The 24,164-nt window shown below is 42.4% G+C and overlaps 1 protein-coding gene across 10 annotated transcripts in view; it reads right to left on the reverse strand.

Annotated features, from left to right (window-relative positions):
• Positions 1-1,403: 1,403 nt before the first annotated feature.
• The window catches only part of FMNL2 (formin like 2), a 328,925-nt gene continuing 306,164 nt past the window's right edge, over positions 1,404-24,164 (reverse strand). For 2 of the 10 annotated variants that reach the window (XM_032755713.2, XM_032755710.2), the window contains 10 exons: positions 23,062-23,296; positions 21,869-21,937; positions 21,686-21,766; positions 19,450-19,579; positions 14,951-15,114; positions 13,867-13,968; positions 11,481-11,579; positions 10,623-10,746; positions 5,743-5,789; positions 1,404-3,437 (listed from right to left, as the gene is read on the reverse strand). In XM_032755713.2, the coding sequence (XP_032611604.1) occupies positions 3,399-3,437; positions 5,743-5,789; positions 10,623-10,746; positions 11,481-11,579; positions 13,867-13,968; positions 14,951-15,114; positions 19,450-19,579; positions 21,686-21,766; positions 21,869-21,937; positions 23,062-23,296 (1,090 nt within the window). In that variant the 3' untranslated portion in view covers positions 1,404-3,398. Of the gene's footprint in view, positions 3,438-5,695; positions 5,790-7,686; positions 7,813-10,622; positions 10,747-11,480; positions 11,580-13,866; positions 13,969-14,950; positions 15,115-19,449; positions 19,580-21,685; positions 21,767-21,868; positions 21,938-23,061; positions 23,297-24,164 lie in introns of those variants that run through there. The other 8 variants (XM_032755711.2, XM_032755706.2, XM_058441959.1 and 5 more) reach the window with 5 other exon arrangements.

Genomic DNA, 24,164 nt, shown 5'->3' on the forward strand with positions numbered 1-24,164 from the left:
CGGGAGGCTGAAGTGGGAGGATGGCTTGAGCCCGAGAGGCAGAGGTTGCCCTGAGCCAAGATTGTACCACTGCATTCCATCCTAGGTGATAGAGCCAGACCTTGTCTAACAAACACAATGTGTATTATGGAGCAAGTATAAGTGTATATATTTTCCAGTGTAAAATCACCTCATTCTAGAGAGAAGATTCCAGTATGTTGAACCAAAGCAGAGTCAGTGAGGGGTATCAAGCCCCATTCTGTTGAGAGCAGTGTTGAGTCAGGATGGCCACTGGGCATTGCTGTGAATTTCAGTGTTAGATGATGGGGAGTGGGGAACGTGAGTATTTAATTCAAAGTCATTGGTAAATACCTTTTAAAAGATGAATGTTTATCTATCTATCATCTGCCTCATTTGAACTTAACTGCTGTAGTTGAGTTTGAAAACGTTCTGAATTTGTGGAATATTAAAAGAAAGATTTTTCTTTTACCATTAGGCACCAGTCTGATGGTAAAACAAACCAGAGATCCTTACTGATCGCAAGACTTTTTCTCTCTTTCATAAAATAAAGCTTCTAATAAACACATTTTATAACTGGTTTAGTGGAAAGTGCACTGAATTGGGAACAAAAGACCTAAGGCTTTATTATAGGCATTTATTAGATTGCACCCTGGGCAAGTCAGTTTGCTGAGTCAGTTTCTCAATGTGCACAACAGTGTTAAATACCTCACAGGCTTCTTGTGAGGAATAAAGAAAGATTATTGCCTTTAATCTGTAAGCAGCTATGTGTGACAAATGCAAAGTACACTGTGGTAGTTGTGACAATAATTATATAAATTATAATTCCTTAAATGACTATAATTTATATGCCTCTAAATTTAAGCCACTTGAAAGTTATTCTAAAATTTAAAATTTTCCTTGTTTCCATAAAAAGAACGTATGAAATGTTACACATAAACTTTTGATGACTGGGAGTTTTATTACAACTGTCTGTCAGTCTGTGCAATGGGGGCCAAACTGCCTGTGTACCTTGCCAACTGGTATGGTTGTTGGGTGCAGGGTTAACTATGCAGTTAATATATAGCCGATTATCTTTATTTGTACAACATCCTAATTGAAACATTTGGTGGGGCTGCTGGGGGCGTTGTGGCATTTCACGAAACAAAGGTGCTGTTTACCCAGAAGGTGTATGTTTATAAATACAATTTTGGAGATGTAGTCTCACTTCCAAGATCCATTGTCTATGTTTTATATAGCAAGCGGTCAAGAATTCACATAGGGAGGAATCCTTCCTGAAGTTTACCAAGTATATTTGGATCCTGAATTCAAATAGCAAGGTATATCTGTTTCTAGAAGGTAAGTCTACCTAATATTGCTAAAACCCCCTAAATTGTACCATTGAAAGATTATGACATATTACAGAATAGTAGTGTAAATAGTTTATTATTTGCTCATATGCCATGAAAAGACCAGAAAAGTAACATGAATTGCTTTTATAAAACATTCTAATATTGCTAAGAAGCAGGCCCATTAACAGACAAACAGAAAAGAACATGCCAACGTTGTCTATTTGTAGATTAATAAATAGGCAGTTATTTTAACATATATGTCAGCATTGAACTTTGGAAAACAGCTGCTTTGTAGTGGAAGTCCAACTTGGTCAAATTGCTATTTTTAATCGAAGTGAATGTTGAGTCCACAGAAAGACAAAATCTTGGCATGTTCTTTTTAAAGTACACATTTATGGGAATGTGCCCGCAGGTGGCAGTTTAATCTTTCTTTCTGTAAATAGGTACACTAAAGTGAAATGTGGTAGGTAACTTGTTCCCTAAACTGTCCTTGTAGTTAAATATATATATTAAAAAAACTATAAGTTAAAATAACATTCAGATTGTATAGCATAGGCTGATGCATTTTAAAACAATATTTACAATATTACCCAGAGGCTTAGGTGGGAATTAAAGAGAAGTGTAAAAACCATAAAAAACTGCACCGATTTTATAGCAAAATATCTGTACATTTAAAAAGATCATATAACTACACATCCAAGGAAAAGGGACCTTCACCAAGGGGTTCACGTAAGCACAACATAAAATAGGAACTTCAGCGGTTAAATACTATACAATAAACTTTACAATTAATATATTGATGTACCAAGAAGATAAGCCAGAAGCAGAATGTATATTATGAAAAGTACAAATTTAGCTTCAGTCCAGTTTTTGACTTTGGAATGGATCAAGTGCCCTGCCAGAGAGGAAGGAAAAATAACAGTGGCTTAGTGGGCCATTTAGTCCCATTACGTATTATTTAAGCTTAATACCATGTTAATACTTTTCAGCAACTTAAACTGCAATTCCCCATAAGTAGTCTGGGAAATGCATGAACAAGTTAGCCTCGATACATGGTGCCAAGTGTATCTATCTTCTCCAATTTACAAAAAATAAGAAAAAATTGCGATTGTCAGAGGAGAATAAGGCCAGGTTCCTAACACTACTCTGCTAGCAGATGATGTAACCTTGAATGCTTGTTGATAGAGCTAGTAAACTTCCTTGCAAGGCACCAATTTCTGTCTCAGAATTAATAATGGTCCTCAGAAATGCCAATGCTGATTACTGAGATGTTAATTTTAGTGCTAATAAATACACTTGCATTATTTAAAAAGCTGCCTCTAGCTGAAGAACACAGTACTGCAAATAAGTCTTATACACTATATCCCCACATTCATACCGGTGAATGCCTCTCAGAGCATCGTTCTCTAGCACAGAAGTAGTAGAATGTGAAACTGGAAATAAAGGATTGAGTGACCTTTGTGCCACTGCAATTGCATCCTGTTTGCACTTTGCCAGGGCCTGGTTATAGACAAAAGGAGTTTCATCATGTGACTTTCCTTCTTCCAAGTTGCAAGTGAAATACAAAGTTGATGGATATGGCTAAAACAAAATTCCTTCGAAGACATCTCAGCAAAGGACCCACAGCAGATGCATTGATGTTATTTACAACATCAGGAAACCAGGTGGGCCATGATGGGACAATCACGATGGCAGGTAATGAGTTTAATAAGAACTTTACATTTTGGTTAAAAAAAACAACATACTGGTGTAAAAAGATACCTAATCAAATCAAATCCTATTGCTTTGATTAATCTGAACAGGTACTTCCATTTTTAGGCACTTGTTAACAAGGGTTGAAAGGAGAGCTCATTTTAAAATTCTTTTGTGTTTGCTAAATCTGAGCCCTTAAGAATTATTTTTTTGTGTGTTCAAGGCTGCAGTTAAATGGTAGCACATAAAGTTCATGTGGGCAGTTTCATTCACGCACACCCTGTATTCATGCACGCCGGTCTCAGGTTCACATTGTTATTTCGGCACCATTAACAGAACGCAAGTTCTGATCATCAAAGCGCCGCCTGACGCTTCTCCTCACCGCATCGGCTCGTCTGTATGGTTGGTTTCTAAGATCTGTAAAGAGGAGAGTGCCAGTGAGAGAATAGCAACCTTTAACAGCATGTGTCTAAGCAAGACAAAGGCCAGCTGGCAGCCAATCAAAGCAGCTTGTGTAGAAAAGTCAGCTAATGGGCCCTTCAAACTCATCGAGCATTGAATCAAAGACATAAACATTTGCCTTCAATATTTACAATCAAACAAAATAGGATGTAATACTGGTAGGATTCTAGGACTTTGAGAGAAAAATATATAGATTATTTCTGTCACTGGCAAGAGTCTAGCTGAAGTCTTATTTTGAAATGTTTCTTAAATTAGAAGCAGCTGTAGCTTAATTTTTTTTGTTTTGTTTTTATTCTGGAAGCCTGAATGAACAAACAGTAATTGCAATAAATTTTAAACTGCAAAATTAATAAAGCAGACTGTCCCGTCCCATCTTTTCCTCGCAGTTTTAACAAGAACCTAAAGACTTTCAGTTTGCAGATAAGGGCTGTATTATTTTCATTCCATTAAGCTAGCTGAGTTTATTATTTTGTAAATTTTAAACAAAATGATGTTCAATTAACCATTAAATCTAAACCAAAATAATCTATTCCCTGGCATCCTTTTCTGCCACCTATTTTTTTTAAGAAATGGGGTCTTGTTATGTTGTCCAGGCCAGACTTGAACCAGTCTCAAGCGATTCTCCCACCTCAGCCTCCTGAAAAATGGGGACTACCGAGCTCTACCACCCAATATTTTTTATGTTATGTCAGCAAGAAGTTGTATGGGCCCTCCTGCATAAGAAAATCCTTGTTAAATGAATGAGTCAATCACTGCATACCAGTCCAAATAGGCATTTTTGCTCTGTCGGGATGAAGTGGGAGGAGCAGAGGAATTTTATACAAGAACTCAGTATGAAGGCATGCTTTCTTGAGTAAGTCAGGTAGCCTAGCCAGCAGGCTAGGCTATGCAGCCTCCCTTTGATGAAGTCAGGGCATAATGAAAAAAGTAAAGCAGGCTTTATACTTTTCCTCTTGTTTAATTAGTATTTGCTTCCCTTTCATTAACTTAGTATTGTTGACTTCTGCTAGAATACATGCTATCTTTAGAAAGGGAAATACAAACAAATAACAGAATTAAACCAAATTGAATCTTTTGTATCCCTTTATCTACTCAAGTTGAAAATGGAGCTGATGGACCACATTTGACCCACAGAATGTTAGCTCCACTGTGCACCCCCCCTCACATATACAGTTTCCTGATGTTTAAATTGGTAATGAACAAAGACCAGGGTTTCTGGCTTCTTTTGAAAAACTGGAAGATCTGGCAAAACCGGACCCCAGTTCCTACACAGCAAAAAGAAGCTGGAGCTAAGATCTGTGCTCTAGGTTCAGCACAATTCCTACCAGGCCTGTTACCTTCCTGGCTCCTTGACTCTTTGGAATTTGTGTGACCCTGCCCTACTCTTTTCTTGGGGCGGGGGGCGGGGGGGTTGTGAGGGGAGGACAGTCTCTGTCACTGAGGCTGGAGTGTAGTGGTGGATCTCTGCTCACTTCAGCATCCACCTCCTGGGCTCAAGCGATCCACACATCTCAGCCTCCCGGGCAGCTGGGCTACAGGCATTTGTCACCATGCCTGGCTAACTTTTTTTTTTTTTTTGTAGAGACGGGGGGGTTTGCTTCATTGCCTAGGGTGATCTTGGACTCAAGAGATTTGTCCGCCTCAGCCTCCCAAAGTGCTGGGATTACAGATTACAGGTGTGAGCCACTATGCCCAGCCTCTACTCTTAAATTTAAGGAAAAAATAGTTTTGCATACCCCAATCCTCTCAAGCCTCTGCTTCCTAGCCCACACTGGTAATGGAAGGCCAGAATTACACTTTTGCCTCATATGCAGCTTTGTGGTTCTTCATCCTCTGAGCAATTAGTTCTAAAGATCTTAATCCTTCAAAAGCTGTAATGTTACCTGGCCAGGACCTGCTTTCAGTCGCTTCAGATCAAAATGGGTTTAACTGAGTAACTCAAAGGCCAAGACAGCAGTAAGGGAAGGACAGCCCAACAAACACTCAAAGCAAATACAATCATCAGCAAATACCCTTGCCCAAGCCATCACACTTGAGAACTTAAAAGCAGGCTGAGAAAGAGTCCAACAGAGAGGCTCAATCCCTGCATCATTGGAATGTGAGGTACAAAAACTCCCTGGTCAGATTCTCACCAGTATTACCCTCAGCCATAGATTGAAACCATTGATCTGCATACAGAGACAGGAGGAAGCTAAGTAAAAAGTGATGCTTGCCAGCTCTGTGTATCCTCCACCACCGGTGTGCTAGAAGAAATCCTTACCCTCGAGTGAACATTTGGAAATTTAGTGATATTATTCTTCTTTAAGGCTAAACAGAAAAAAACAAAAACACAAAATGATGGTTAAGAAAAAATGGAATGAAAATGGAAAGCAACTCAACTTAGTGCTCAACATTCCCAGGCATGTTAGCCAACAGAGGAAGAGAATGGGAAGCCATTACTACAAGAAGTGTTAGATCAAATAAGGGAAGGATGAGTGCATCTTTCCACCCAGCTCTCTGACCACCCAGTTCCAAGCTGCTTTGAAGACTGGCTCCAGAAAGATATAGTCCAGCAGCAAAACTGATAGCAAATATCAGCCAAGCAGATGACAGTTTTCTAGCCTGTTAATAAGCACTGGTGGGTAAGTACACTGCAGAGCAGGCAATGACACTCTGTGTCCTTTGATATCAGAGATAGAAGAACATACATAAGTGCAATTCATAGAATAGTTATGCCACAAAATAAACACATATCCAATTCCATGTCAGTCTCAGCACAGGAGTCAATGGCTATGTCCAATTAGAATATGTGCTTCCCTTGTCTCTTCTAATCAACTAGACACTGGAGAGAAGTTCGTTTCTTATTAGGCATCAAAAACTATCCCCAGGAAGTTACTTTGAAAAGTTTGATCCTCCCCCCCCCCCCCAATTTAAAAACAGTGGCATTTTCCAATGATATTTGCCATTAGTATTTCTGGTGCCACCATCCTGACCAAAGAAGCAGGTCAAGATATGATCTGATCACAGAAGAAACAGTCTGGGTTTGACATGGAACAGAGCTACCGGTGAAGATGCGTGAATGAGATAAGACAGTGGGAGGACCTAAGCCTTTGTATTCATGTCCTGCCTCACAGCTTTGCTCCAACATGGAATTACTGATAGTTGAACATTGGCATGACATTCAGAAGGAATAGAGGTAGCCCACTAAAGTAGGGTGTCATAAAGCTATGGATTGCCTATATCTACATATACAAGCTAGGTTAAAAGGGCTCCCTGTGTTAAGCTTGTATTACGAATTCCATCATGCTATGGATGTATAAGACAGTTAAGAAAGGCCTAATTTGCAGCTGTGCATAGTTCACAGTTCCTTCTGCAAGTCATTTTGCACTTTAGAGCACTTCGCATTCCTGAGCACTTTCATATGGCAGGTGATTATGCTATCAAAGCATATTAACTGGGTATAGGATAAAAGGGCTAGGTTAATATCTGTAAACCTACTTAGAACAGAACGTTTTGTTTCGTTTTGTTGTTTTTCTTTGAGACAGGGTCTCACTCTGTTGCCAAGGCTGGAGTGCAGTGGTGGGATCTCCTCTCACTGCAACCTCCACCTCCTGGGCTCAAGCAATGCTCCCACCTCAGCCTCCCGGGTAGCTGAGACTATAAGTGTGCACCACCATGCCCAGCTAATTTTTGTATTTTTTGTAAAGATGGGGCTTCACTATGTTACCCAGGCTGGTCTCAAACTCCTGGGCTCAGTGATCCTTTTGCCTCAGCCTCTCAAAGTACTGGAATTACAGGCATGTGCCACCGCATCCAACCTGAACACAGTAAGTTCTTAATACATGTTAGGTATAGCAGTTATTGTTATTAATGGCTATGATACTGTGTTGAAGGACATTAGCTCAAAAATCTTACAAGCAATCTACTTGGTACCAATCCTGATTCTCAAAGAAGTGCTCTATTTTTGCTCTATTTTTCTGAAAATTTCTGTGAACAATTCTATGAATTCAACTGTCAAACACACCCAGACTGTTACAGCAATGTGAATACATACATGTATTGAAAGTGGCAGTGAGTGAGCAATAATAATTGAAATGCAAAACCATGCAGCATGAGAACAACACAAAATATAACATGATGGAGATGGCAATTCCATGCTAGCATGTTGGTGGGCCCTGACAGACACACAGAGGGGGACATAAGACATCAAAAAACCTGTAGCAACCTTTTAAGAGCATCAGGTGAGAAAGAGTAATAGTTTAGTAATGGTATTCCTCAGTGAGAACGGGTTCGCAGAAAAACCGAGAGCCACGCTTGGCGGTGCGAGCAGTAAAGGGCACAGTCTTCAGCACTGCATTGAAAATGAACGCCAAACAACACAAACAGAAGAGAATAAAAGCCAAGATCTGTTGCATTAGTACATGGTTAGTACATTGTTAATCATACCTGGGGATGGGGGTGGGGGAGGTGGGCAGCAAAGGGGGAAGGCAATATATACTCAAGTTAGTTCATAAAGGTACAAAGGAATTTATCTGGGGCTTTGGAGTGGGTCAGAAAATGAAAAATACTCCAAGGAGGATAAAAACTGCTCTATAAACAGATACTCATTCCCCTCTTCTGGTAGATTAATGACTTAGATCAAGCAAATAGAAAATGTACATTCCATTCATTTTATAAAGCCAGGTGTAATTGGGATGGAGGACATACTAATGAAAAAGGAACTCCAAGTTCTTTGGTTTTTGTGTTTGTTCCGTTTTGTTTTGTTTTTTTGAGACAGTCTCGCTCTGTTGCCCAGGCTGGAGTGCAGTGGCATGATCTCAGCTCACTGCAACCTCCACCTCCCAGGTTCAAGCAATTCTGTCTTTCAGCCTCCCCAGTAACTGGGATTACAAACACCAGCCACCATGCCCGGCTAAGATTTTTGTATTTTTAGTAGAGATGGGGTTTCACCATGTGGCCAGGCCGGTTTTGAAGTCCTGACCTCAAGTGATCCACCTGCCACACCCTCCCAGAGTGTTTAGGATTACAGGCATGGGCCACCTCACCCGGCCAGGAACTCCCAAGTTCTTAATGAACAAGGCTGGATGCTTCCCTAACTGCAAGTTCATTTTATGTCACTGAGACCAAAAAGTGCTTACCTAGGAAGGAGCTCTGCTCCTGGTCTTGCTCAGGGTGGAGTTTCTCCCCCAGCATGGAGGAGGCAAGGAGAGTGCTACAATGAAGGTTTTATCTGGGGGGCGTCTATAAGCCACTGCAGTATGTACACTGAGATGCCAATAGGCACACCTGTGCAGAGTGTGTGTGCCATGTGTAGAGAATGGCATTTTCATCAGCCACTTACTATCTAAGACTTACACTGCTTTAATCTGGAAGGGAATTCATTATTGACTTCCTTTTTAATCTATCTAATCTACCTAATCACCTAACCTATGTAATTTCCCTGGGTTTGAGCTTGTGAGAAAAAAATTTGTGGTTTTGACCATTTAGGATCCCAATGTACAATGTTCACTAAGCTATAACAAGAAATGAGACAGGCTGGGCACGGTGGCTCACGCCTGTAATCCCAGCACTTTGGGTGGCCAAGGCGGGCAGATCACGAGGTCAGGAGATCGAGACCATCCTGGCTAACACAGTGAAACCCCATCTCTACTAAAAATACAAAAAATTAGCCAGGCATAGTGGCAGGTGCCTGTAGTCCCAGCCTACTTGGGAGGCTGAGGCAGAAGAATGGCATGAACCCAGGAGGCAGAGCTTGCAGTGAGCTGAGATAGCACCACTGCACTCGAGCCTGGGCAACAGAATGAGACTCCACCTCAAAAAAAAAAAAAATGAAAATGAAATGAGACATCAAGAGTCTAGGAATTCTGTTTTTAAAAATCAGGACAATTGGGGAAATGTGAACTAATGACTAGATATTTGATATTAAGGGATTCTTACTTAGATGTGATAATGGTGTATGTTTTTTTTGTTTTTTTTTTTTTTGAGACAGAGTCTCGCTCTGTCGCCCAGGCTGGAGTGCAGTGGCGCGATCTCGGCTCACTGCAAGCTCCGCCTCCCAGGTTCACGCCATTCTCCTGCCTCAGCCTCCGGAGCAGCTGGGACTACAGGCGCCCGCCACCGCACCCAGCTAATTTTTTGTATTTTTAGTAGAGACGGGGTTTCACTGTGGTCTCGATCTCCTGACCTTGTGATCCACCCGCCTCAGCCTCCCAAAGTGCTGGGATAACAGGCGTGAGCCACCGCGCCTGGCCTTGTTTTTATTTTTTAAGAGTCCTTATCTTCTGAAGATACATACTGAAATATTTCCAAGTGAAATTCTACGTCTTGGTTGTCAAGGGTTGGATATGGGGGTAGGTAGAGTGTACATGTAACAAGATTGGCCATGAGTTCGTAATTGTTGAAATGGATGAGGGATACATGGGACCTCATCATACTATTTTCAGTATATCTGCATATTATTGGACTGGCCTATTATAAAAAGCTGTTGCATCTGGAAGCTTATAAGCAACATTCATGTGCAACAGACATGAAAGAAAAGTCACTTGCTGCCTCTGCTACTAGTGCCCAAGTTATTATTCTGATCTGTAAAAGGAAGTACAGAAATTTGGGAGAATTGGTTCGAGGAGATAGCATTACACTAATTTAATCAGACAAGAACCAGGCTGGGTTAACACACAATTCTTGGCTGATAAAACCAGTTCCCAACCCTGGGCTGGAAGCCTGTTGGCTCACCCAAATTAAAGTACCTACTGACTTCAGTTACTTTGAATGAGTAAAGAGGCTCTTAAAGAGCATCCATGGACTGTGATTAGTACATTGCTGAATGGGTCTTGTCCACAGTGTTTATTAATCAGGCAGGTGGCTAGGTGTGGCCACGAGGAAAAAAAAGAAATGGAGCATGATGACAGATCAATAACAATGGAAATCCTTTAAATGAAGGAGCTCTGCTGAAACCTACAGGGTTCCAATGCAGAGTATTGGGGCAGTATACATGCTGCTGTAAATGGACTTCAAAGCCTCTCTGCATCACTCTGGGTGTCAGTAAAGTCAACTAATGAACTTGACAACCCTGGACAAAAGAAGCTGCAAAATCTGCATGCATCCCAGTCTAGGTGAGGCCAGTGGGATCTCCATGGGCCACAGTGAAGAAATATCTTTTACCTGTGATAATATCTTCAATGGCACCATCTTTCCCCTCATATACATGTCTGTTATCTTTAACTTGTCGTCTTCTTAATTCTGCAATTAACTCTTGCTGCTGCCTCTTTGATTTATGAGAAGGAGACTGACAAGAAAGAAGGGCAGAGATTAGTGAAGCCAGCACCCATTAGGAGTTTGTGAAAATCCAAAATGTGCCTGAGCATTATGTTACTAATAAGCAGCTTCGGCCAAAAACACACACACATCCCACATTCTGCTCAAATGCAGAAAACTCAAGCTTCTGGGAAGGAAACAAAAACTTTCACTGACGAACACGCAAAACTTCACCTGGCAGCAACAAGAACGCTGGAGTCTACGGCAACAAGAGGCAACTGGTAATGACCATAGATGTCTTAAACTGTGTTGCCAGAGATCACAATGAAGAAAACTTTGCGCTGCCAGCCTTTATGCTCTTCACCTACTAATGAGGTTGCCCTCCATGAAATGTTCCCTCCATTCCTGCTAGCAAGTCCCTCCAGCTATCAAGGCCAGCACCAATGGGCATCTGCATAAAGGCTTCTCTGGATGCTAAGCCCTCTGGTCACTGGGTCATCTGGTGTGGCCTCTCTGTATATCCAACTAAGTTCCAAATGTCTATAAGCTTGGATATGCTACACAAACATGCTCTTAGCCTCATTCCAGTGGTTGCAGAACAAAGTAATCAATGAACATATTTCCATTTGCCAAATGTCCAGGCACCAGAACGAAGTGGTCAGGATCCTGGGCACACCTGGCTTGCTGGTCCTTCCTATGGCTTGCTCTGAAGAGCCCTCTCAGCCTCTCCTCACGGACCTGTCTCATGAGCGTGGCACTTCTTACCTTTGGATCCTGCTGCTCCATCAGAGCTTCTTGCTCCAGGAGTTTTTCCATGAGAGCTTGTTCCTGCTTTTTCCTCAGCTCATTTTCCTCTTCTGCTTGCTGGGTAAATCAAAAGAACCAGAAAGTTCATGTTAATGGAAATGATAGCAGCCAAGATTTTTTAAAGTGATTCTTCAAGCATCCTTAGTTGAGTTGAGAATTACAATAAATGGAAGGTTGAGAAGATCTACACTTTATGCCTGTATTTAGCTCTGCTTCTGGGCTTCGCTATCTGTCACATCTCTTTAAAAGCTGGGAGCTGAGATTCAACTCATCCAGAAGTCCTTTCCTGAAGATCACTCCCTGTTTGAACTTTCTCTTAGTCTCTGTCCCACACACTGGTGTGCACCTACCATCCTGGCAGCTGTGCTCAGTGATTTTGTTTTCCTTTCAGAGACAGTCTGCCTACCTAGAGCTCCTCTGATAGCAGGATCTAAGATTCTTCTGCCTTCTGCCTATTGTTAGGGGAAAACCCTCATTTCTTTTCGGGGCCTCACCAGAGTGACACTCTTGGACTCTCCCATGCCTCACTCCTTCCCAAGGGAGGCAGTGTGACTAGTCTGATGAATCTAGAAGAAAGTGAATAGGCTCACCTCAGCCCTGCCCTCTTGGGCACTCTTTCTTTTGAAGCCTGCCTCCCCGAAGAGACCTCTAGTTGTCAAGCTGTGAACTGATGGATAGGTCATCTACCTAATTTGCAGCTGAAGTAGAAGATCACAGACACCACATCCTCCAGCCCAGCTGTTATCAGTAATAAGAGTTTACATTTGGGTCTCCATTGCTTCTGTTTTCATTTTGGTCTATATGAGAGGGATGACGTCCTAAAACCCCAACCTCTGCCTACAAACTCCCTAGGTGAGTGCCAGGCTGGGAGGCTATTTATCATGTATAGGGCAAGAAAAACATCCTGGCAGTCACATCACTGCCTGGCACACGCTTCACTGAGTCAGCTGTGAAGATCACAGGGAGGAACAGTGAGGTGGAAGGAGCACGCTGATGGACAGGCTGGGACCTCCAACACAGCCCAGACCACCAAGGGCAGCTTCTTTTTTCCTCTGCTCCACGCATATCCCTGCTGATGCCTCAGGCTTTGAGACAAACCCCAGCCACTTCCCAACCTGTCTTAGCCGATTTTAAAATATATTTTCTCTTTTGACTTTACACTTACATGTTTTTATGTGAAAAAAAATGGCACAGCACATGACAAAGGCCATCGCAGGCTATGTCTACAGCACATAAACACAGCCAGCCAGTGGGCTTGGGCTACCAAGCACTGCAGACAGCAGCAGTTGGTGGTCCGCAGCCTTCTCATCACGAGCAAATCCTCAGAGTCTGGCACACGGAGTTTGTGCTGTGTTTCTGTTCACCCTGACTGCCACAGACATGTTCCTTCTACCAGCAGCTTATAGCTCTACTGCTACGTTAAGCCATGCTGAGGGAAGATGGGCTAAGAATATTTTGACTTTTTGAGTTTTAGTAAAAGGCCCGATAATGATTTTCCAGAGCCTTCAGCCCCTAGTGGTGTTAGGGAAGTGTCCCCCTATTTCCAACGGGGCTTCTCAAAAGTGTAGAGAACCCTGCCACATCCCTCCTCCCCTCTGCAATAAACATTCCTCCTACCTCCACCAATGTTATCAGTGCTACATGCAGACAAGCCTGGAGGATACAGATTGAGGTGTTTCCAAGGTCAGCTAAAATCTTCTAACATCCTTCTTGTAATTTCTCAAATGGACAAATCCTTCTGATACATGTCTCTCTGCGTCATAGGCTTTTTCAAGGCCACAGCCCTGAATTATGTCCAAGAGGGCCTCCCATTTAAAGGAAGGGCCACTTATTGATCCACACAAAGAAACAGAGTGCTCATCCTTAAAAGCACCATCCCTCAGTCCATACTAGAGAAATGCTGGTCTAAGAGGTCCTAAGCCCTGTGCTAGGACTAACACAAGCAGGCTCTCCTTAACTTCAGCTGTATCATGCACCTTCGCCACAGCCCACAGCTCACTTCTACCCATTAAACAATTCCACAAGAGGCCTGGATTTTCAAGTCCTTCCCCTTGCCTGCCTAGGTGAACAGTCAATGGGGCAGCAATGTCTTGGAGCATCTCCCTTGCCGCAAGGGGGCTGCCAAGAGCTTTGTTCTCTGGCTGAGGCAGAGGACTGGCTAGGTGGAGAAAGGGACCATAATGTCCCTCAGCCTCCACAGAGCTAGGGACTGCCATCTCATGAATGCCACCCAGATCTGCTGCCCACAGGAACTGGGAGGCCTCTACAGAGAGCTGGGACTCAGACACATCTCAAGGAGGGCAATTGCTTGAGAAATAAGGGCAAGGAGGGCCTTAACATTTACCTTATATGCTTTCACAAACCGGACGAAGACAGGAAAGAAGACAGAGGGTGGTGTTGTCTTGGGGTTTTCTCCAAAATACTTCACAACATCATCAAAGGCATCCTGTGAAGAAGCAAATTTTTCTTGAATTTCATTAGTTCGGCATTTGAACTGGATGCTCTGGGGGGAACGCTGACACAAAGCAGCAGCCACGAGACAGAGGTTCCCAGGGCCTTGCATTGCTGCACCTCCCTTACCTCCCAAGATTGCCTAACACCTCCATGTTTCCTCCAAATGCCTCAGCAGAGGCAATCCGAGGAATGCAATAGTGGGGCACAGGAATTCATCTGCAGGACGTCCTGCCGCTTCTACACACATGCATGCATGCACACACACACACATGCACACACACACCCCACATACAAGAAAACCTTTCTTACAAGAGTTTCCAAAGGCCGTGGCAGAACCCTTTAAAACCAACAAGGTCAAAAGGGATCTTAGTCACTCTGACCCTAAATTCCACTTCCTTGCTTCAACACTCCCTATGACAGCCTCACACAGGGGACACTCAGTCTCTGCCTGAACTCTTCCATGACACAAGACTGCCCCAAACCAGAGGCCCTTCCACTGAATTTGCTTTCTGAGTCCCCATCCCCCAACTTTGCCTCTGCCTCTTCTGATAGTGTACTGTTCATTCTGTTTTGCAGGCCTGCCTATCTATCAGCAACCCCCAGTATAGTGTAAGATTTTCGAGGACAAGATCTACAGAAACCCAATACACAGGGAACACTGCTTTGCTGAGTATAGGCCTGATGCATGTGGGCTGAACTGAATACAGGACCCACACTGGAGTGGGTATTGAAGTGAAAGGGGAGGGGGAGGGGACAGGGGAAAAAGCCCCAGATTAGAAAAGGACAATGAGGACGGGGCCCTTCCAAGAATAACCCTGGGAATGGTCCCCCCGTAATAAATAATAGCTACATAAGAAAGCTACCCTCCACAAACAGAGGGAAATGGAACATTTCTCCCCAAATACACGGCCTGCACCACAGGCAGCTTTAATGGATGCAGCCTCTTCACAGGTTTCAGGGGCACCGATACTTGCCTGTGCGATCTTGGCATCATCCTGCAGCTTCTTCAGCTTCCCCTCATTGTTGAGGATGAACTCCTTCAGCAGCGTGTTATGGTCATGCATGGTGTACTCTCTCTTGGTCAAGTCCATTCCCCTCTGGAGCTCCTTGACATCCAGCAAAACATTCTCAAGGGAGACTGAAGCAGAGAAAGAACATCCCAGTGAAACTCAATGGGGAAAGTCACAACCACAGTGAGTCTGGCTGCTGGGCCAAGTTCTCAGGAGATTCTTAGGATTACTCAAGGGCCCTAAACCTAGCTTCCAGCTTTTGGCACAGAGATCTTTTAATACAAAGAAGCATTATAAGCACTACAATTACATTCTTTGCGTGCACTAGTTCATTTGCATCATTAGCTCATTTTGTCAATGAGCAAAAGCAGCATAAAGAGGTTCCGTGGCCTGCCCTTGGTCACACTGCTAGTAGGTGGCAGAGGAGTTCAGGTAACAAATGTGGACTCTAAATCCCACACTTGCACAAAACTATTCCATTTCTCTTACAAGAATAGCCTGTGGGTGGGCCCGTAGGCTCAGAGGTCCTTATCTGCAGCAAGCCTAAGGTTTTGTGTGTCTTACAGACAAGGTCTCACAGTGTCATCCAGGCTGGAGTGCAGTGGTTTCATCATAGCTCACTGCACCTTCAGACTCCTGCCCTGACTTTCCAAAGTGCTGGGATTACAGACATGAGCCACTGTCTAGCCTATTATCTTTTAGCCTCTGCCTAGCATTTTCAACTCTTTTTGCATTTCTCTGACTCTCCAGCAGGGGGCAGCCTTTTGTCTGTTGACCATAGGTTGTATTGATTACTAGGACCCAAAGCAGACTTGCACAGCTTCTTTAACAACCCCTCCCTATTCAGAAAGGTTTCGTGTGAACCTTCCTGTCTGCAGTGTGGCCCCTCCCGGGGCAGGCGCTCCCCCAGAGCCTCCTGAGCAGCTTCTGTAGGACGTCGGGTACCAGCTCTGGGCCCCCTTGCCTGACTCAACTCTGCACGTGGACAAATTATTGGTGCAAAAGTAACTGCAGTATTTGCTGAAATCTGCTGTTTGATATTGGAATACATTCTTAATGTGGTTATATTATACATCATTTTAATGCACGCTTCTCACTTTTTTTGCTAATGACGTATTACTTGCTGTTTGTATGTATTTTAGACTACGGAAATGACGTTAGACAAAAAGCAAATTCAAGCGATTTTCTTATTTGAGCTCAAAACGGATTGTACAGCAGTGAGGACAACTCGCAACATCAACAATGCATTTGGCAATGCATTTGGTGGTTCAAGAAGTTTTGCAAAGGACACGAGAGCCTTGAAGATGAAGAGCTTAGTGGCCGGCCATCAGAAGTTGACAACCACCAACTGAGAGCAATCATCGAAGCTGATCCTCTTGGAACCACACAAGAAGTTGCTGAAGAACTCAACATCAACCATTCTACAGTCTTTTAAGGCAAATTTGAAAGGTGAAAAAGCTTGGTAAGTGGTGCCTTATAAGCTGAGAGAAAACTTTTTTAAAAATCGTTGCTTTCAATCGTTGCTTCTCCCCTTCTACACAACAACAAACCATTTCTCAATTGGATTATGACGTGCAACAAAAAATGGATTTTATATGAGAATCAGCAATGACCAGCTCAGTGGTTGGACCAAGAAGAAGCTCCAAAGCACTTCCCAAAGCCAAACTTGCACCAAAAAAAGGTCATGGTCACCATTTGGTGTTCTGCTGCTGGTCTGATCCACTACAGCTTTCTGAATCCCAGCAAAACCATTACATCTGAGAAGTATGCTCAGCAAATCAGTGAGATGCACCCCAAACAGCAACGCCTGTAGCTAGCATTGGTCAACAGAAAGGGTCCAGTTCTCCACGACAACACCCAACTGCACATTGCACAACCAACGCTTGAAAAGTTGAACAAATTGGGCTACGAAGCTTTGCCTCATCTGCCATATTCACCTGACCTCTTGCCAACCGACTACCACTTTTTCAAGCATCTCGACAACTTTTTGCAGGGAAAATGCTTCCACAACCAGCAGGATGCGGAAAATGCTTTCCAAGAGTTGTTGAATCTAGAAGCACGGATTTTTTTCACTACAGGAATAAACAAACATATCTCATTGGCAAAAATGTGTTGATCTTAATGGTTCCTATTTTGATTACTAAAGATGTATTTTGTTCGTTTGTTTTTGAGATGGAGTCTCGCTCTTTTCGCCCAGGCTGGAGTGAAGTGGTGCAGTCTCAGCTCACTGCAACTTCTGCCTCCCGGGTTCAAGCAATTCTCCTGCCTCAGCCTCCCAAGTAGCTGTGATTACAGGCATGTGCCACCATGCTCAGCTAATTTTTGTATTTTTAGTAGAGACAGGGTTTCGCCGTGTTGGCCAGGCTGGTCTCAAACTCCTGACCTCAAGTGATCCGCCCACCTCAGCCTCCCAAAGTGCTAGGATTACATGAGCTACCGCACCCAGCCATAATAAAAATATGTTTGAGCCTAGTTATAATGATTGATAATTCACAGTCCAAAGTCACAACTGCTTTTGCACCAACCTACTAAAACAGTGCAGTAGTTTTTCCCTCAGTAGACTCACACTGTCTTATCATCCTTGATTCTCTAATACTTATGATAGTGCCAAGTACATGGAGGGCACTCAAAGGTGTTCACTGGATAAATGAAGGAGTGAGTGAATACATGAGCGAAGGCATAGAGAATCTGTGTCAGGCATCCTGGGCACCAGAGAGCAAACAGAAAGAACAGTTCTGCCAGGGAGCAACCCAGTCTCCCATTTTCCCCACCAATGTTTTTCAAATGCCACCATTTGGACCAAACAAAATGAACTAGTACCCAATGGTCAGGTAGAAATTATAATAGCTTTTTAACATTTTTCTTAATTAGAATTGTGAGGTGTAAGAACTAATTTAGGCAAAGGGAAACTTAAAAGGAGGAAAATCACTTGGTCAGAACAGAAATTCTGCCTACTGTCTAAGTGAGCCCCAAACTCGCTCTAGGTCTATCCAGCCTGCGTCATATAGTTCTTCATAGTCAGAGTCATCTCCATCTGCCTCTCAGTCTCCAACACAGCTTCTGCAGCATTTATCCCCGTAACAGTGCATCATCTCATTCATTCATTTGTTCACTTGTTCATTCATTTATTTCCAACATCCAATTTTCAGGGGCTGAGAGAAAGAAAGATAAATAAAACCTGATATACCCTTATGAAGTGCACAGATTGGCCAGGCATGGTAACTCACACCTGTACTCCCGGCACTTTAGGAGGCTGAGGCGAGAGGATCACTTGAACCCAGGAATTCAAGACCAGCCTAGGCAACATAGGGAGACCCCATCTCCACAAAAATTTTAAAAATTAGCTGGGCATAGTGGTGTGTGCCTGTGGTCCAAGCTCCTCAGGAGGCTGAGGTGGGAGGATCGTTTCAGCCTGGCAGGTCAGGACTGCAGTGAGCTGTGATCATGTCACTGTGCTGTAGCATGGGCCACAGAGCAAGACCCTGTCTAAAAAAAAAAAAAAAAGTGCACAGATTGCAATGGACATGCAAATTGTTGTAATACAATATGAGAAATCTTGCACGAGAGGGTAGAACAGAGTGTTCTTTAGTGAGAACACAGAAGCAGCAGCCATTTACCCTGGCTCAGTTAGAGAAGGCCTCACCCTCCAAAATTCGAGATGCCTGAGGTACCCCACAGGAATCTGAATTTATAATAAACACTGGCTGCTTACAGTTTGATATCACAATTTGAGAATCACAGCCTATAAATGACTGTAAGGTCAATCTGTGTATCATTCCTTTTTCTAATCAAATATGCTTTTGAGGGAACATGGTACATTGGATGATACACTTCATGAGAAGTAAGACCAGGTTTCTAGTCCTGTTTCTATCACTTTCTACTCATGTGACTTTGGGCAAGACATTTAACCTCGAAAAATCTCAATTTTCTTACCTATAATAATGGAGATACTATTACCTTGTATATCCCAGCTATCTTAGAGTCACAGATGATTTAAGTGAGAAAATTTATACCTTTCTTAGCAAAGTAGCAACCAAGAAGTGCTGATAATTTAACTAGTGTCCAGGCAGAGGCAAAATGTTTACAACTACCACACTTGAGCAAGTAGAATGGCACAAAATCAAATTAAAAGTGTTTGCTGGGTGATGATTCTCAGAGTCTCATTCTCACATTTCATACAACAGCAGCAGAATAAAAAGGGCAGTGAATAAAAGAGGGAAGGGACATGACGCTCAGTGGCCTGTATCTTACAGAAAGGACACAGAGATCACCTTTACACCCACGTTCTCTTCTGCTCTCAGGGGTGGACAACACCACGGCCGATGTGTTCCAGCTCAGTGTGTCTGACTTCTTAGCCTTGGCTTTTTAAATGGGTTCTGAAAAGTGTTTAAGCAGGGAATGGCTCCACCACAATTAAAGGCATTAAATACCCAAGACGAACGGTAATAGCTGAAATCAAGTACCTGCAGCAGCTTTTTCCACATAATGAAGCTCATTATAAAACAGGGACACTTGGTGATATTTTTCTTTCACCACATTGGATATATAGTGCAACAGTGTTTGCTTTCTGTCTGTTGACTTTGTGTCTAAGAGCTGAAAACAAAAGGGAACATGGGTTAGGTACAAGAGTAAAGGGTAACATGAGACCTACCCCTCAGATGACGATTTCCCACCCGGAGTCATTAACTGAGTAACAGTCGCCCAACAGGCTGGAGCATTCCCAGAGGAGGGTCAGGATTCCATTTGTTCCTTAGTGAACCAGTCCACTGATGCTTAACTGGCTCGAGGACTTTCCAGCCAGGGTACATACTTAACTATAGGGATGACTCTAAGCACCTAAGAATGGTTCACAGCTTTCCTCTACAGTAGTTCCTATTTACCCACAGGTTTACTTCCCATGGTTTCAGGAAACCCACAGGTTTCAGGTATCCAAAAATACTAAGTGGAAAATTACAGAAATAAACAATTCATCAGATTTCAATTGCGCACCACTCTGAGTAGCATGATAAAACCTCGCACGTGCCATTCCCACCCCCTCTAGACCAAGAATCACCCCTTTGTCAAGTGGATCCACGCTGTAAACATTACCTGCCATTAGTCACTTAGTAGCCATCTGGGTTATCAGGTCAACTGCCGCCTATTGCAGTGTTTGTGTTCAAGTAACGTGTTTTATTTAACTACTTTATTTATTTATTTATTTATTTATTTATTTATTGACATGGATTCTCGCTCTGTTGCCCAGGGTGCAGTGGCATAGTCTTGGCTCACTACAACCTCCGCCTCCCGGGTTCAAGTGATTCTCCTGCCTTAGCCTCCCGAGTAGCTGGGATTACAGGTGCCCACTACCAAAAATTAGCCCAGCTAATTTTTCTATTTTTAGTAGAGACAGGGTTTCGCCATGTTGGCCAGGCTGCTCTCAAACTCCTGACCTCAGGTGATTCGCCTGCCTCAGCCTCCCAAAGTGCTGGGGTTACAGGTGTGAGCCACCATGCCTGGCCTATTTTATTTTTTAGTTATGGTGAATCTCTCACTGTGCCTAATTTATAAATTCAACTTTGTAACAGATATGCATCTCTAGGAAAAAAACAGTGTATATATAGGATTCAGTACTATCTGAGGTTTCAGGCATCCACTGGGGGTCTTGGATCACAGCCCCCTTGGATAAGGGGGACACTGATTACTGGACTTACATGAACTCTCCCAGCCCTGCATCTGCTATCCCACCTTCCTTGCCTTAAAAGCAGGACAGCTCTAATTTTAGTGCTCTTCAAAGTGAAGAGCCGGAGGAGAAATGGGCATGTAGAGCCAGCAGGTGCATGCAGGTGCTTCCTACACAGCAGGACTCCTATGCTCCAGTTTTTACATTTAGCTTAGCCCCTCCCTTATTTCCTAGCCAGTGAAGACCTGAAACAGACATGCTTAACTGATCATGATCTGCTAGAGGCCAGAACTGTGACTGACTGGACACTCCTTATTAAATAACTAGCTCCCTGGTCTGGGGACTCAACCCACTGCCCAGCCTTCTCATGTGGCAATCACGTTAGGCCTGCACAGCCTGGAGGGAGTCCATGGAGGATTTTCTATAGTCTTGTTCACATTAGTTAAGTGACTCTGAAAATTAGAGCACCTTGCATGCAACAACAACAAAAATTTAAAATATAGAAAAGTATTTACAAAAAGCAGTTTGAAAAAATTCCCTGATTCCATCCAACCTCTGCTAATATTTTAACCTATTTCCATTCAGTCTTTCTCCCCACATAGTTTACTTAGCTGAAATTCAACTGTACATGCAAAGCATACCCTTCTTTCTTTTCTAAACACAAATCTTTCTTGGAACACTCTTCATCAGTATGTTAACGGTGGAAGAATAATAGTTCACTGTATTAACTAGTGTTACAACACATTTAATCATTTCCACAGTTAGACCTTTAGATTGTTAATTTGCAATTATAAATAAAATACAGCATTCAAAATTCAGACACTTGAGAAAAAATTCCTAGAAATGGAAATACTGAGTCAAAGGGTATGAGTAATTATAGGTTTTATGTGCTCTCTGTCAAATGGTGTTCCAGAAAATTAGTACCAGTTGATCCTCCCATGGCAGAAAATATTCATCAAAACATCCCCCACCACCCTAACTTCATCTCTGCCAGCCATCTGTCCTTCAAACAGCTCTCAGATTTCTTTTAGTCCACTCACCAGATCTAAACTCTGAAGTTTAAATCCATAAACTGCTCCTCTTTTACTGCTATTCATGTAGTTTCCAAGGGCTAAGATGATCTGCAAAAGAGAAGGTGAAAACAGAAGCCCATCAGTACAGCACATCAGGCACTGAACGCAGCTGAAGTAGCCCTTCATACCTACAAGAAAAACTGCACTTGCCTCCAGAATTTTCTTGAGTTTTTGGGACGACTTTATAGAGACAGATGCTGCTATAATCGCATGTAGTTGCTAGATTCCAATCAAAGAAAGAAAAAGGGGAAAAAAAGACATGTTAAAAATGGGAAACTAATTGGCAAGTAAATATTAACACAGAAGAAAACAGGCCTACATTTAGAGCATATAGTCTTCATGATGAGAGTCTACTTTTTCTAAGTATAACAAATTTAATTGTCTTGCTAGGTCTCAGGTAATATTGTTACATGCACGGTCTTTACTGAAACTGTTCACAATAGCAAGTAACATAGGAACTTGCTTATCACAAAATCTGTAACCAATCCATAACCACTAGGACTCAGAGTTAAGAGTCCACAGCTTCTTCTAGTAGAACTCAATTTCCTGCCCACCACCTCTAATCATGTCATACAATCAATATTTTTAAATCAATGGAGGAGGCATCAAAAATGAAAAACAAGGGAGGGGAATATAACACGCTCCAGAAGTTCTCAGAACATGTTTTCAACAGACATACTACTATAAGCAGAAACCAACAAATTTATTTAGAAACAGAATTGGGAAAGAACTGACTACTATAATCAGTAACAAAGTTTATTTAGAAACAGAATTGGGAGAGAACTGAAGTTTATGATATTCATAAATCTCCACCAGATTAACACAAGGGAATGAGAGATGGTTGGCTATTATGTCTATATCACCACAGTTTACTATAACAAACTTCCAAGAAACAAAACTCTTATGGTAAATATAAAGCTTTCAGCAAAAGCTTGTAAGTCTGCTCACTAAAGACAGGGCAACATTTTTAGAAATGAAAGTCTTATTTTCAGTCTTGCCAACCCCGCCAGAAGACTAGTATCTTCAGAGAGGAACCACGTTTGAGAAAAGAACCAAGTTTCTTTGTCCTCTGTCCTTTTGAAATCTAGAGAACATCTGTAGACACAAAAAAATGGCATTCTTTCGGAAGAATAGCAATATGGAATATGAACATTCCCCATTTTTCAAATTTACTTTGCATACATAATGTGGAAAAGATGGCTGAAATAAAAATGCAATTTAGAAAGTTCTGGGAAGGAGTCTTTAGAACCCATCACACTGAGTGCAATTCTGGGAGAGACTTTAAAAAATAATGATTCCACATTTCTTTGGACCCCCTCCCCTGCCAGAGTCAGTCCACTCACAGGAGTCAGCATCTGAATGCTTTCAGCAAAGTTCCCAATGAAAGCCATGATGGTCATCTTCTGCATAAGCCTCTCGATTTTACTAAACTGCATCATGAACCGATCTTCATCTGACAAGTTTTCCAGAGGCTTCCTTTCCCGCTCGTAGAGCCGAAGCACTTTCACTTCATTCTCAGTTGGCAGGAACCGCATCAAGCATTCCACAAAGTCTACAGGCAGTGTCTTCAAGTCAAATCTAAAGACAGATGTGGAGAGATCAGCATTAGAGAGAAAAACGTCCTACTCCCTTTTCAAGTTCATCCATCTTTTCAGGTTCATCCATCCATCATCCATCTGGTACAGCTCATCAAATACTAAATCAACAAGTCTAAGATTTCTCCAGTTGTCCTGTGAAGTCCCACCCTGGTGCTGGTTCTTGACTATGCCTCAGGTAACTTCACTGGTTCTTCCTGAAAACCTGGACCTTGTCACAACTGCCATCCTCAGTATTTAGGGTACTGGCATAGCTCTAAGCCTCTGGAATCAGGAGTAAATGAAAATAGGAAGAGGTAGAACCAAGGCCAAAGCATCTGATGGTTTCGTGGTTCAAAGACATAGTTGACAGGCCTTGTGAAGTACAGCTAATTCAGGAGATTAACACTGTACACATTATTACAGAATATCTGGTGAATTATGTAAAATATGTCAATTAAACCAATAGTCTGGTAGTATTTTTTCTTCTTTGGAAAAAAATGCATCCAAATGCCTGTATTATCTGAATGTTTTAGGTTAAGTGCATACATTCCTTGAAGTTCTTTTTGGATATATGCTTAATTTGAACAAACGAAGTATTTGTTACAATCTCTATTCTCTATTATTCTCTGGACAATCTTTGTTCAGCTAAATAATAGAATTACACTTAATCATCATGACAAACAAGATATATAAAGATTTAAAGCCAGGCTGCACTTCAGGATTCAATGTCAGAAATCAGAACAGACTGTAGGAGGCACTGGACTACTAGATTATGACCCTGGTTGAGGACACAAAATTGGAACAAAGGATTTCTCAGGGTCATTTACACCTCTAAGCCTCTAACCAAAATGTACAAGATAATCAATTTA

The sequence above is a fragment of the Hylobates moloch genome, unplaced genomic scaffold (genome assembly GCF_009828535.3).
Source record: "Hylobates moloch isolate HMO894 unplaced genomic scaffold, HMol_V3 SCAFFOLD_1, whole genome shotgun sequence".
Classification (NCBI taxonomy): Eukaryota; Metazoa; Chordata; class Mammalia; order Primates; family Hylobatidae; genus Hylobates; species Hylobates moloch.